The sequence below is a fragment of the Magnolia sinica genome, chromosome 4 (assembly GCF_029962835.1).
Source record: "Magnolia sinica isolate HGM2019 chromosome 4, MsV1, whole genome shotgun sequence".
Lineage (NCBI taxonomy): Eukaryota > Viridiplantae > Streptophyta > Magnoliopsida > Magnoliales > Magnoliaceae > Magnolia > Magnolia sinica.
The window spans coordinates 78,800,621-78,816,448 of NC_080576.1; the positions used below are offsets into that span (position 1 = coordinate 78,800,621).

The 15,828-nt window shown below is 38.7% G+C and overlaps 1 protein-coding gene across 8 annotated transcripts in view; it reads left to right on the plus strand.

Moving 5' to 3' along the window:
* Nucleotides 1-3,722: 3,722 nt before the first annotated feature.
* The window catches only part of LOC131243260 (LRR receptor kinase BAK1-like), a 34,565-nt gene continuing 22,459 nt past the window's right edge, over nt 3,723-15,828 (plus strand). For 2 of the 8 annotated variants that reach the window (XM_058242465.1, XM_058242466.1), the window contains exons 1-4: nt 3,723-4,017; nt 11,492-11,624; nt 12,082-12,153; nt 14,888-15,031. In XM_058242465.1, the coding sequence (XP_058098448.1) occupies nt 3,939-4,017; nt 11,492-11,624; nt 12,082-12,153; nt 14,888-15,031 (428 nt within the window). In that variant the 5' untranslated portion in view covers nt 3,723-3,938. The remainder of the gene's footprint in view (nt 4,018-11,491; nt 11,625-12,081; nt 12,154-14,887; nt 15,032-15,828) is intronic. The other 6 variants (XM_058242467.1, XM_058242463.1, XM_058242461.1 and 3 more) reach the window with 6 other exon arrangements.

The window sequence follows — 15,828 nt, forward strand, 5'->3', positions numbered from 1 at the left end:
GAGCGGAAAACTTAGAAATTAAACGAGGCAACCAAGAAATTCAGCAACAGAATCGAGACAATGAGCGAGGGAATCTAAAAATTCAACGAGGCAACTTAGGAATTGAGCGAGGAAAGCAAGAAATTGAGCGAGGGAACCTAGAATTTGAGCAAGGCAACCTATCAATTGAGTGAGGCAACCTAGGACTTGAGCGAGGGAAGCTAGAAATTGAGCGAGGCAACGTAGGAATTGAGCGAGGTAACTTGGGAATGGAGCGAGGGAAGGTAGAAATTAAGCAAGGGAAGCTAGAAGTTGAGCGAGACAACGTAGGAATTCAGCGAGACAACGTAGGAATTCAGCGAGGTAACCTAGGAATTGAGCGAGGGAAGGTAGAAATTAAGTGAGGGAAGCTAGAAATTGAGCGAGTCAACCTAGGATTTGAGCAAGGAAAGCTAGAAATTGAGCGAGGGAACTTATAAATTGAGCGAGGCAACGTAAGAATTTAGTAAAGTAACCTAAGAATTGAGTAAGGGAAGGTAGAAATTGAGCGAGGGAAGTTAGAAATTGAGCGAGGCAACCTAGGATTTGAGCTAGGAAAGCTAGAAATTGAACAAAGGAAATTAGAAATTGAGCGGGGCAACCTAGGAATTGAGCGAGGCAACGTAAGAATTTAGTGAGGTAACCTAGGAATTGAGAGATGGAACCTAGAAATTAACGAGGAAAGATAGAAACGTAGGAATTCAGCGAGGTAACCTAGGAATTGAGTAAGGGAAGGTAGAATTGAGCGAGGGAAGCTAGAAATTGAGCGAGGCAACATAGGATTTGAGCGAGGAAAGCTAAAAATTGAGCAAAAGAAACTAGAAATTGAGCGAGGCAACCTAGAAATTGAGAAATTGAGCGAGGCAACCTACGAATTAAGCGAGGCAACATAGGAATTCAGTGAAGTAACCTAGGAATTAAGCGAGGGAACCTAGAAATTGAGTGAGGAAAGCTAGAAATTGAGCAAGGTTACTTAGGAATTGAGCAAGGGAAGCTAAAATTGAGCGAGGCAACCTAGGATTTGGGCGAGGAAAGCTAGAAATTAAGTAAAGGAAACTAGAAATTGAGTGAGGCAACCTAGGAATTAAGCGAGGCAACATAGGAATTTAGCGAAGTAACCTAGAAATTGAGCGAGGAAAGCTAGAAATTGAGCGAGACAACCTAGGATTTGAGCGAGAAAAGCTAGAAATTGAGCAAGGGAACCTACAAATTGAGCGAGGGAACCTAGAAATTGAGCGAGGCAACATAGGAATTTAGCAAGGTAACCTAGGAATTAAGCGAGGGAACGTAGAAATTGAGCGAGGGAAGCTAGAAATTGAGTGAGGAAACCTAGGAATTCAGCGAGGCAACGTAGGAATTCAGCAAGGTAACCTAGGATTTGAGGGAACCTAGAAATTCAGCGAGGCAACCTAGGATTTGAGCGAGGGAAGCTACAAATTGAGCGAGAGAACCTAGAAATTGAGCGAGACAACCTTGGATTTGAGCAAGGGAAGCTACAAATTAAGCAAGGGAACCTAGAAATTGAGCTAGGCAACCTAGGATTTGAACGAGGGAACCTAGGAATTGAGCGAGGCAACCTATCAATTGAGCGAGGCAACCTAGAATTGAGCGAGGGAACCTAGGAATTGAGCAAGGCAATGTAAAAATTCAACAAGGCAACCGAGAAATTGAGCAAGGGAAACATGAATTTGAGCGAAGCAAGCTTGAAATTGGGTGAGGCTAACATGAATTGGAATGAACTTTAAGTGTAATTGACCTAGCCTAACAATTTGCTCTTTGGTGAATTTGACCGAGCAGTAAATGAAATTGACCGAGATTTACACGAAATTTTCTTTGGTGAATTTGACCGAGCAATTAATGAATTTGACCGAGCCGGTTGATAAAATTTTCTGTTACATTACATGAATTCGTGGAAGTTCCCTATCATATTTTTATGATATCTCCGTCAAATTTATGAATTGTTTGGGGAATTTCACCAGTCATGAACCAAGAAGTAGGTCAAATGGACCAATACCTCTCGCAATTTGGATTTATAGTTTGCTCAGTATGCACATATAATGCTGAGTTAACCGAGTTGGGCACACCCAGATCCATAGCTCAATTAACAGACTGAGTGGAGATACCTCATGTCAACACTTGAGGTCTTGGTATCGATCCCTAGCGGGGGTAGCCGACATAGAGTGTGTGTACTGACATGGGTGTGTACTAATAAGCTAACCCAAAAAAAATTTAATAGTAAAAAATTAATAATAATAATAATAAAAAACTGAGTTGGGTCTGCCTTGAATCTACATGGACTATCCATGACGTTCATCCGTTTTTCCATCTAAAGTAAGGGTTTCAGCCCAAAATTGTGGCATATCGAAATATCAAGTGGATCACACCACAGGAAACAGTGGTTCCACCGTAGAAACCTTGTTATGCCCCCACAATGATGTTTTACTTGTAATCTATCATGTTCATAAGATGATTTTTGCATGGATGAACTGAAAACCAAGATGCGAGCTTCATCCAGCAGTTCAATGGCCCACAAAAAATTTACACCGTTTAGGTAAATGTACTACATTATACTTGTAGTACGTACTTTCTTCCATGGAGGGACCATTTTCAGAAAAACACCCTAACGCTGATGAATAGAGAGGGTGGGATCCAGCTAGAGCGTGGTGCGATCCAAGCAACGGATGTAGTGGTGGAGTTTTCGTTTTTTTTTTATTTTTTAGAAAAGTGAGGGAGAGGAAACGACGCATCAGTGAAAAGTGAAAAGGAGGGGTAGTTTCGTCTTCAAATTTGCTGTCCGCACGTGCTAGTCTAAGTTGGTAACATAAGTTTGTATTCCTTCATAAAAATCGATCGCTGGATAAAGGGTTTTGTCTACAGTGCTCATTTTCCCTGACTCCAATCCAACCTATCTTCTTTGTAAACGTATCAGCAACACTAGTAAATCAGGATTCGTTCATCAAATTCCACTACCACGCATTCTACAAAAGAAAAGTGATCAAAAGATATTAGCCATGATATTTTCCTTCCAAATGAAACGATAGCATGTTTGTTTTAGTTTAGATCTTAAGACATTGTACTATAATATGGCTTTCTATTATCAGGCCATCAAGAGCTTTATCTACCATATGGACGGAACCGATCCATGACCTTTCATTCAAGTTATGCCACGTGAGGCATGTCGCATTCAAGTTTTCAGTAGATACAAAACTACTGAATTATTTCAATTAATTACTCTGTTTACTGAGGCCGTTTATCATTTTAAAAAATAATAATAATAAGGAGAAGAAGAAGGACCGGTCCAAGAACCATTTATGACAAAACCTCTTTTGCTCAGCGCGTGTAAGGTAGCCTAGCTCTTTGCGGCCCGCCATGTTGTATACGTGAAATCCACTCCATCCATTAGGTGCGTCGTCTGTGTACGGCCCCTATGATAAAAAATTCAGCTAGATTCCAAACTAAAGCAGGGCACCCCACAGTGAACAATGAGGATGGGATGCCACCCATAGATTTATGTGTGGGCCCCAATGCTACGTATCTTTCCATTTTATTAAAAAAAAAAAAAGAAAAAAAAAACACGAAAAGACAAGATCATCCAACACAGCTGTGTGTCACAACGACGGGTGAATTTACATGTTCTATGCACAGTTTTACATTATTCCCACTTAGTGTGGTCAATATGAGATTGTCGTTAGGCTGAAATTGTTTGTACGGTTAGAATAAGGGATTTCGCATGATGAACGTATTAGACAGAGTGGCGCCAGAGAGATGTGGTGTTTTAAGCGCTGCGTAGAACAGGCGGAACGACTTGGTCCGTTCTGACTAGTAGTGCCGGCAGCGGAGACCTCTCCAGGCCAGCCTCCTTGCCTTACCTAAAATGAACATAAATAAGGAGATTGATGAAGTAGGGGTACATCGATCAGATGGACAGGAAAACTCCAGCTTCCGTTCTCTTCCTGATGTTCGTGTTCCTATTTTCTTATATTCATGGGAACCTGGAAGGTATGCGTGCTTTTCATTCTTCTTCTTTCATTTTCTTAAGGTTTCTTTGATTTAGATGGCCGTTGGTCTGTGGGAGAAATTGTAAGTGACTGATTACTTGATTTGTGAAGTGATTGGTTCTAATGCAATAGGAAAAAAAAAAAAAAAAGGTGTGGTAGAGATTTTCAGAGCGCTCATGACTTAAGGGTTTGTTTGGTAAAGCAAACAGAAGCTGCTTGTGATGGCCTCTCTTTTAAAATAGAAGTTTCTCTGAAGTGTAATGATAAGTTTAATTAGATAATCATTTCTCATTTTTTGTAAACAGTAATAATGTATTAGAGATATTGATCTCTAACCCATAATGATGAACTCATTACGTATTAGAGACCAATTTCATAATTATGAATTAGAGGCTAATAATACATAATTATACCATTAACTAAAATGACATGAACTCATTTTTTGCATCTACCAAATAGGGCCTAAAGTGTTTGGGAATATTTCTTCATGGGAACTATTTTTCTTCAGAACCAAAAATAACTTGAATTGCCATGAAAGAGAAATAAGGGACCTCTCTCTCTCTCTCTCTCTCTCTCTCTCTCTCTCTCTCTCCCTCTCTCTCTCTCTTTGAAAATTGTTGTGTCCATGTCATGAATAGTTCAAATCTATATGGACCACACCTTTGATCAATAGCAATTTTGAACCCACAAGATTGTAGGTCTAGTCTTCGTCATTGATTGGTCCGATGTGGTTGATAGTGAAAATCGATTGCCAGACTAGACTAATATTGAAGGCAAATGGTCCAATTCGTCTGGTACAAAAGATGAACGGTTCGGTTAGAACTATATCAATGATGAACAGTCCTGATTCATCTAAAATTGAGGATTAATGGTCCTATTAAAATCTGCGCTTTTGAACCTGCCCCTGTATTTTATGTCCCTCTTCAAATGTCCGTCCTCGGTCCTATTGAAGCTTGAAAATTTGAGAAGAGATTTTCTGTGGCATGGGAAAGAGGAGAAGAAAAAATTTCATCTTGTTCAATGGAAGGAGGTGTGCAATCTCGTAAAGCTAGGAGGTGCAGGGATCAGAGATCTGAAACAAATGAATCGGGCCCTCCTAGGTAAATGGACATGGAGACTAGGGACTGAAAAAGGGACTCTTTGGAATTCGTTAATTAAGTGCAAATATGGTAGTTTAGCAGGAGGATGGTGGACCAAAAATTCTTCAGCCTATTGTGCTTCTTCTCTTTGGAAAGATGTCTTATCTGTCAAAAAAAAGGTGCTTAAAAGGTATAAGTTTTGCAGTTGGCAAGGGAGACAACATTCGGTTCTAGTATGACATTTGGGTGGGTGATGTGGCTCTTAAAGAAGGCTTTCGTAACATATTTCGCCTAGCTTCTAACCCTGCTTCTTCGGTAGCCGAGTGCTATTGTACAGGTGAGGACGATATAATCTGGAATCCCATCTGCCGTAGAAATCTTCTTGACAGGGAGATAGAAGAATATGTGGCTCTTCTGGGGTGTATCAGCAGCTCTATTGCAGATTTGTCAAGTGAAGACAGGCTTGTTTGGAGTGTCGATAAGCTGGGAAAGTTCTCCACCTCATCCCTCTACAGTTCTCTTAGTAGCATCCACACCCCCCCTCAGCTGACTCTATGACTCATCGAGTGTGGAAGCTCAAAGTCCCCTCAAAGATTGCAGTTTTCAGTTGGTTGGTGGTTAAGAAGAAGGTCCTGACAGTAGACAATTTGAGAAAGAGGGGTATGATAATCACTAACGCCTGCCTATGTTGCTTAGCTAATGAAGAATTCGTTGATCACCTTTTCATTAATTGTCCATTCTTTAAATGGGTTTGGACGGCAACCTTACAGTGGTTTGGTCTTTCGTGGGTATCTCCTGACTCGACAAACATGTTACTTAATGCTTGGCATGGTCCTTCCCTCGGGAAGGAAAAGACTATATTTTGGAGAATGGCCCTCTTGGCCGTTTGGTGGGCTATATGGGAAGAAAGAAATGGGAGGTGTTTCAAGGATATTTCTAATACGCCGGAATCCGTTTGGTGTGGAGTTCTTCATTATTTAGCTGAGTGGGCCTCTATTTGTGTTAACTTAGATGGCTGTAATTTTCTTTCTTTAGGAGAGTGATTGTCCCGCTACCTCAGTGGTCTGTCCTCTTCCCTTCTGTTTGTTGTTTTGTTGTTTTCATTTTTCTTCTTTATATAAAATCAATTATCTCAAAAAAAAAAAAAAACATTGAATATTAGCAGTTGGATTGTGCTAAAATTGGAGATAATGGTCCTATTCGGCTGATATTGAAAATCCATGGCTCGATTAGACTGATGTTGAAGCCGAATACTAAAAGTGAATAGTTTGATTGGACCGATACAAAGATCAACAATCTGATTAGTCCAAAATTGAATGTCAATTATCCAATTGGACTAATATTGAAAATGAATGATCTAATTATGATAAAATTAGATACGAATGGTCCGATTGGATGAATGTTGAAATCAGGGGTAGGATTGGACTAACGTTGAGTTTGATTGGTTTGATTTGATCAATACCAAAGATTAATGATCCAATTGGATCGATATCAAAGATGAATGGTCCAATTAGCCCAAAATTGAAGATAATGGTCAACATTGTAGATGACGGTTCTTTTGTGCTGAAATTGGAGTTGAACGGTCTGATTGGCAGACATTGGACTGATGTTGAATTCAATTTATTTGATTCAAACATACTAAAGATGAGGAGTCCTTTTGGATCAAGATTAGTCCAAAATTGAAGATCAATGGTCTTATTGAACCAATATTCAAGGAAATCAGCCTAATCGGACTACTTTTGAGCGAAAAAAGGATTTAACTTTATCATCTTGCTTTCGTGCATAAAAGAACATGTATTCGTGATACCGAATAGTGTCACATCTCTATCGTACAACTAAGGCCTACCCAAAATGATGTGGCCCACATCCATAGGTACAACATCACATAAAAGTGTATCTTTATAAGATGCGAACTGAATAGGAATAATACACTGCTGTGAAACTGGAATAGAAGCTGCATCAACCCATGACACTCTATAGGGCTGAGGGTGAGGGATGGGTGTCAAAACCCAACTAGCTAAAGGCGCTAGCTAAGACCACATTGGTGCATTGCAACTGTCAATTATCACCTTGCAGTTCTTTTCTCCATACTTGGCATAAGTATAGAAGATAATATTTCGACACCAAACATCGCTAACCTTAGCCTGAGCTAAGGCGCACCTGACTATTGCAAGTGGCAAGGTCTCAACTCCTTCTCCATCACTAGCATCTCCTTCGAGCTCATACAATTCTTCTTCATATCCAACCTCGTCACCTGCATCCTCACAAGAGTTATCAATGAAAAATGACATGGTTTTCTCTTTTGTGGGGCACTGGTAAACGTAATGACCAAACCCTTGGTAGTTGTAACACCCCATGGGCCCACCTCCTCTTGCATAGATACTAGCCGTACCTTGACCCTCAGTATCCCTAGGGTTAGGTTGTGCATTAGCTAAGGCCCGGGACTAACTCCCAAAGTTAGTCTTTGTCCCCTGGGAATTAGCCTTAATATTAGACTTGTGGGAGTCAAATCACCTCATGAACTACGGTTTCACGTATTGCTCTAACTCCTACCTGAAGAGGATCAGGTATCCTACATGAAGAGTATCATGTAGGCAACTATGTGATGGTCCACATTAGGCCAGAGTGGTTTCCTCATGGAACCGTTAAGAAACTACAGGCTCATAATGTGGGACCTCATAAGATACTGAAACGAATTGGTTCTAATGCGTACATTATAGTTCGTCTACCTTCCATGAGGATTAGTTGTACATTTAATGTGGAAGATCTCGTGTCTTATACGGGGTTCCCACCTGCAGCTACCAGCATTTTACCTGACCATCATAGTGATCCAGACCTATAACATCAATCATGGCCTTTACCTAACTTGTCTTCCCAGCCTTTGCCTCCCTTGCCATACATACCTGCTAGATGAGAGGAGATTGAGAGTATCTTGGATGTGCAAGTAGTTTCCACACGCCAAGGAGGGTTTTAGAAGTTCCTCGTGAAGTGGAAGAATAGGCCATTTTTAGACTGTACTCGGATCATAGAGATAGAGTTTTAGGGTGTCGATCCAGACTTGCTTGAATGGTATTGGAGCTTTATTTCGCCAAAGGTGAATTTTTCTTAGCCGAGGAGAGTTGATGGGGACATCACATTACGAACATCATTACGCACATATCAGAGGAGGGTGCGAGCCCCAATGTCCCTATGGTTAGGAGAGCACCCATTTGAGTCCCGAGGAGGAGGCGAATACCCCATAACATGTGGGTTGCGTGGAGGATGTTTTTGGACTGTTGGATCGTGAAGACTTCACGATCGGACCATTGGATGTGACTTGATCGTGGCTCGTTGTGATCGTGGATGTCTTTAGAGTTCATCGGATAGGCTTAGTATCTTAGGATTATAGTGAATTTTGTTTTGAGCACTTAGTTTACTTTTTGAAATTTTATTTACATGTTTTATTGGTTTTTTACTTTAAAGGGGGGGGGGGGGGGGGTGTATTTGTAATTAACAAAACAGGGGTTTGAAAACAAACAAGTTTTTCATTAATGATCTTTTTGTAAAAGACCAACTTTTAGATTATAAAGGCTTGAATGTCCAACCCTAGTCTTTTTTAATGTGATGTTAATGAAAAGGTTTGAATTTCTCCTCTTTCTCGTGTTTATAGAGAATGTCGTGTGAAACCCCATTTGGTGTAAATCCGAATGAAAACTACCTTGGTGTGAACCCTTGTTCATCCATCTCTTCTCTCTTCTCAAGCTCCAAAGGGATTTTCTCTCGTCTCGTCTCTATTTTCCTCTCAAATCTTCTTCTCCTTTTTCTTTTTTCCTTTTCTTCTTCAACCCAAACCATCCCAACCTATACCCGAACAAAAAGTCCAATCGTACATGTGAATCTATACACCTCACTTCAGCCATTTTTTACATCATTCCTTATTCTTCTTTCTTCAACCAAATCCTAATCTAAAATCTTAGATTCCCCTTTCAAATAAACCCTAATTTTAGATTTCCCCAATTTTCAAATCCTAATCCTAATTTCCCTAAACTTAAAATCCTTTAGAATCCATTTAAGACTTAAGTGATTCCCTTTAAAATGGTTCTACCCTCATGTTTTGGATGGAATTTCTTAATTTCATTGGGCATATTTCGAATCTACATCTTACTAGTTCCTTCATATGAGCATGTAGTTGTGTAGGATTACATGTAATTGCTTATTTGATTAATCGTTTGGTTTATGATGATGTTGCTGAAATTTCATGCTTTTGTTGCTCATGTTTTAAGCTGAAAATCTGATTTCATCTAATCCTAGGTTAGAAAACCATCATTCGTTACTTATCGCGTGATGAAAGTCAATATCGATTTCCAATGTAGGAGATCTCTCCCCAATTTATCATTAAAAAATGAGAAGAGAATCAAGAGCAAACACAAGGCCTACGATAGGGCTGGGGCGTGCGTACTTGAAGCCATGAGCCATCCACAGGGTGGACCCCACACGTCACGTGTCATGGAGGAAGGAGATAGTGGATTTTCTTTTCTCTATTCTTCCCTTCTGTTTTTTTTTTTCTTTTCTTTTCTTTTCCTTTCTTCTCTCCAAACGTCCTAGGGGTTGGGGGTCAAGCTCTCTCTCTCTCTCTCTCTCTCTCTCCCCTATAAAGAGAAGATTCCAGAGGGGTACACATGTTATGGTGCTTCCTTATCCTATAAACCTTGTGTGCCCTACGTCATTAAAAGTTTGTAATCCTACCTATCCATGTACTCAAATTAATCAAAATCCCTCCATTACCAGTAGCATCCACCCTTTTGCCATAAATGTCATACAAGCCTAAGAGATGGACTTCAAGATCTCAACCATCGAATGTTCCTCAAGTCATAAAAATCATATTTAAGGGTGAAAATAAGGATCACGTTAATTTTTTTTTTTTTTGAAAACATCTAAAATCTTCAAGTGTTGGGCCCAACTAGGAAATAACATGGTGGACAATACGATCATTAAGATTTAACCAACTAAAGTGTTCTCAAGTGAACTAATGGATCCCTTGTCAGAACACTTGGGCCTCAAGTGCATCCTAATGCATGAGTCCAACCACAACAGTATGTGGGCCTTAGGTGCGGGAGTTGGGTTTCAGTTAAGGTTTGTATTAACGGTTGTCAATGGGTCAAGCCGTGAGCGTGCAAATGGGAAAATTAGAATAAACCCGGCCTGAAAGAATTCTTTTATTTTAGCTGTTTTGATTCTTTATCCTTCTCTTTTAATAAAATTCAATGATATTCATTAAAAAAAATAATAATAATAATTTTTTTAAAAAAAAGGTAGTTTCATTGAATTAGCATATACAAAAGTGCCTTGAGGCCAATTAGCTAATACATCAGTAGGCTTAGCCCAACCGACCACTTTCCACCTGGATTTCATAAACACCTCTTCTTTTGGCTCGATTTATTATGAAATGTTCTATTGTTACGCGCATACCACATCAAGCAAAGTCTAGTAGGTAAAGCTATCCTCCACAAAACCTTCTTTCATGAGTATATGACCACTACAACCTCATGCCATGCCTGAAAGAAATCCTCGATAAAGGCATCACCCATTCAACCTTGAAAAGGTTGAAGAACATCCTATAAGCAGACGATAACAACTTGCATTGCGTAAATTGGTGGTCCATTGACTCTGCATACCAAAGGCATAAGATGCACGTATGGAAATGCCCACTGACTTAGGTAGGAGAGCAATACATTTAAAAGTGTGATATCATGCAAATATGTAGCATAAATGGGAGTTGGTTCATTAAGCATTGATCTCATAAGTGTTGGGATTTTGGAAAACTGTCTAAAGGTTTAAAAGTTCCTTCAGAAGGGAGATATATACTTTTATCTAAGGGACGGATCTTGTATTCAAGGTTGGGAGGATATGCAGTGTGATAACAGACCTTTCCCCATCTTAGGGGGTTCTTTAGAGGGATGATATGATCTATCGGTGATAACATCCCTTGCTTATTCATGCTTATTCATGTTTATATAAGCTACCATTGAGGGATTTAAAAGAAGCCTCTTTGATGAGCTTTGCTAGTGGACTTCAATTATTGTTTTGACTGATGAATATGGACAACTATTGTTTAGAATTCCATTAATGAAATTCCAAAAAGCTCTAATTCATTTTCATTGGGCAATCTTGTGGTGAAACTCTGTTTGTAGGTAGACACAATTATCCTATTATATTGGAAGTTACAAACTACTCATATGTTGTTGTTAGCTTGTAATTATCATGGGAACCTAATGACAGAATACAATAAGTTGAACTCTTTATTGCAATTGTTTATGTCAGCATTATTCATATCCACTTCATAGATTTATGACTATTTACCTATACATATTATTGAATTTGTCAAATCCTAATTATAGTTGCATGCTTTTACAACAGGCGATGCTTTGCATAAGCTACGCTCTAGTGTAAGTGATCCTAATAATGCGCTACAAAGTTGGGACTCAACCCTTCCCAATCCATGCACATGGCACAATATTACATGTAACGTAGATGACAGTGTTGTAAGAGTGTAAGTGGATTCCCAGCTTGTTCTTAATTTTTGGGACCACCCTAGGTTCTCATCATGTAGCATTTAGTAAGTGATTGCTTTTATGGCTTGTTTGATTCATGGGAAAAGAAAGAAAAAGTAATAATTATCTATTGATGATTTCCATAAGCAATAATGAAACATGGATTCCGATGGACTCCATTTTTAGGGGTCTAGTTTGAATAACAAGTAGAAATCTCGTATGTGCAAAACAATGGTCACCTTGTATCTTGTGCTAGAGAATTGACTATGGAAAAGGATACTGATTGCTATGTGGAATTGATTATTTTCTTTGTTAACCAAACATACTGAAGTGTGCCATCATGGGAAAAGTGTTTCATTTTTTATTCTTGTTCTTTCTTTTCCCCCTTGTCAAATGGACCCTTAAATTGCAATGGACATATTATTTGACTTCACTTACTATCAATCCTTTTGCCAGTGATCTAGGAAATGCAGGCTTATCTGGTCAACTAGTCCCGGAACTTGGCCTACTTGAAGATTTGCAATACTTGTAAGTTGTACATGCGATTAACATTTGATGTGATTTATTTGATTTTTTTACTAACATACACACATGCTAAATTAATTAGTATACACACATGCTACCCCCATATAGACTAGTAAAAATGGCATACACAATGCACATGCATATAAAGGTGATTGTTTATAAATTGTGAGAGAGTGGGGAGGGGAAGTGGCTATAGAAAGTAGGTTTCATTTGGTGGGGATCGCCTAGTGAAATGCTTAGTAATATCTACACATCAAGTGGTCCATACCATATAGAACAATGATAAGACATTGGTAAATAACGAAACACAAGTCTGGTCCCCTCAATGAGTGGCTATTGTGGAGTTTTCTAAAGAGTGATGTTCATGATGGCCGACCTGGGTTGGATGTCATATACATATAAAAGGTTAGAAGTCATCAGCTAGTTGGACCTTAATCTGTAGTCTGGCCTAATGGATTTGAGACATTCTTATTAAAAAGCAAATTTACGGCATGCTTGCCCTTGATTTCTGAAGGGGCCCACCGTGAGTGTATGTGAGATCCACTCTAACCATTAGATGTGATCCCATTTTGGGCCCAGAGCCAAAAAATCAGGCTGATGTGTGATTCAGGTGGGCCACACTAAGGGAAACAATTGTAAGAGAGACGTACACCCTTGATTTTTATAGGAACCACCGTGGTGATTATATGAAATCCACTCCATCCATTAGATGCCTTACCAAAAGTTAGGCCTGGATCCCAAAAAGTAGGCCCACGTGTGATTCAAGTAGGACACCCAAAGGAAATAGTTTGGAGGGTTGGCTTTTTCCCTGTACATTGTTTCCTATCCTGTGGTCCACCCAAATCACGGATGCAGCTGATTTTCGGGCCCTGGGTTTAACATGGGGTGACACACCTAATGTTCATGGTGGATTTAACATTAACACCATGGTGGGGCCCACACAAGATGCTGCCCCTTTTTTGCAAAGTTATGTGAAATAACTCCTCTCTCAAGCATTTATTAGCATTAATTAATACCTAAAATTATTATTATTATTATTATTTTAAGTAACACTACCAGGGATTGAACCCTGGATCACTCAGACATGCTAAATAGGGTATCAGCATTAATTAATACGTAAATCAGGAAACTAGTTGGACGTACAACTAGTTGTGTGTGAGCATTTCAGGTAAGAGAGTACCCAAGAAATACAAATTTAATGGTTTTTAGTTCAAACTTATCAAATGAATGAAATAATTGATTTACAAATTATACAAAACTAAATATCCAAGGGGTAATAGCGAACAGAGAAATGTCAAGACACAAATCAAACAATGGCAATTTTCCAAATTGAACAAAAGAGGGCATTCGATTTATCAGGTAATAAACAGTTAAAACTACGTCACTCCAAATTATTTTTAATACCCTCGTATTAAATAATATAAAGGTTGAGCAACTTCAATCAAATGTCAATTTTTACATTCGGCTACACCATTCTATTGCGGTGCGTATGCATATAATGTTTGATAAATTATGTCATTAGTAGAAAGATATAAATTAAATCCACGTGATATATATTGTCCCTATCATTATGTGAGTGAAAATTACAAATCTTAGCATCAAATGGATTTTTTATGTTTCCATATGAAATACTTTAGAAGAGGGGAAAAATAAAAACTAGACTAATCTTTCTTATATATTGCCATGGATGCAAATAGTCATCAACAAATATAAGAAATTACTTAAAGTTAGGCAAACTATGAACACATACGAGAACCTAGACACCTAAATCAACTAAAGAAAAAAGGATAGACGCTACATCTATCTACTCAAGGTGGAAATGTGACTCTTTTGATGCTTGCCCATCTCACATGCTTCATACTCTACCTTAGACACTGGAGATTGACAATGATAGAACAAGACTTTTATACCATCCAATAACGAGCAACCAAGCCTGCAATGCCATTGATGAAGGAAATATATATCTGCAGGACAGCTTCAACACCCAACTATTAAAATAGTGGAGACTACCAGCTCTATGGCCTCCATCAATCATCCTTCATGTATTTAGATCCTTAAATCTACAATAAAAGGATAACATGTGATGGAACAATATATGGATCTAGGTAACTTTGGTCTATGATTTCTATAGATCTTTATGTCGGTGCTTCTAGTTGGTGTTAGCTTTATTTAAACCTACAAATTTCTGTATCAATAAGTCATCCATGGCATTGCTCCTTTTAAAAGACTATTATCTCATCAAAATATTCTTTAGAAAAGTATTGCCATTAAGACAATTGGCCTTACTGAAAAAATATTGGACCCCCCTTGTGGACGTGCCAAGGTTATTGAACCAATCACCAATGTGAGGGTGCCAGCATTGCACCCATAATATTTTTTGGAGGGATTGCTACATAGATGTTATCAACTTGAGTTGGTCATGAAGATGCTAAATCATGGAGTTTTAGGATGGTAAATGAGTGTGTAAATAATGTTAGCCAGAAGCACTATCGATGAGAGTCAAACCTAACTTGATGACCTTATTGTCGAGCCATGGTTCCTGAGTTTTGCTGATTATATGCTATTCTAACATGCCACAACATTTGCCTATATGTTAAAAAAGGGTGTGTGATCAGTTATAAAATCAAGGAAAATGAGTTTCTTCTTCAGTCAGCTAGGTTGTTTTATATCATGAAGGAACTCATATCAGGTCAGAGCTTATGAATTTCACGTTCTCTTTTTTTTTTTTTTTAAACAGGGAACTTTATAATAACAATATAAGTGGGACGATTCCTAGTGAGCTTGGAAATCTGACCAACCTGGTGAGCTTAGATCTCTATTTAAACAATTTCACTGGTTCCATACCTGACACGTTGGGCAACCTAAAGAAGCTGCGTTTCCTGTATGAACACTCATCTTTTCTCTTGTTTGAATTTTTGTAGTTTTCTTTTGCATGTTCTCTCGTTTGAGTTGGCTTTACTTGTAGAAGAAGGCATGCATGCTGACCAGGTAGCAGGAAATGTTCACATGAAACTGGTTGGGCAATAAGTTACTATCCACCTAGTGGATAACTTCCAACAGGTCATGTGCATGCATGACATCCAACACGTCAAGTAAGTTGGCCCTAGCATGAGGTTCATCTTGTGCAAAAATCTGCCCCATCCATTCATTAGATAAACATCCCTTGTACTTTATTATTTATCAGTGGCTACACATTATTTTCTATACTGTGGCCCACCTGATGAGTCGATGGGGCTGATATATGCATAAGGTAATTCTCATGGTGGGGCCAAACTATTGGATAGGGCAGATGTCTTATCATCCGACCAGTCAGATGTGAGCATTTCTCTTCATAAATTATGTTATGATTTAAACACTGGTTTTTAGAGAAACTCTATTGAAGCATGCTCGGCTTTAGAATATGTTGTTTAATATCAACAATGAGATTCATGTAATAATTTGGCTACTTCTCCTCATAGTTAATGTTCAAGAGAATTACATGTTCGCAACAAATGCATCCATGCTGGTTTGCCTTTCCTAACCAACATTTTAAGGATGGATTTTTGAGCAAATATGAATGGAAAATTATTGTACTTGACTTTTCATATTTGTGTTTGGCATTATTTAATATAATCAAGTTATAAATGTAGACTTTCGTAGGTAGAATTCGCTATGATTGAAAATTCTTTAATGAGTGGT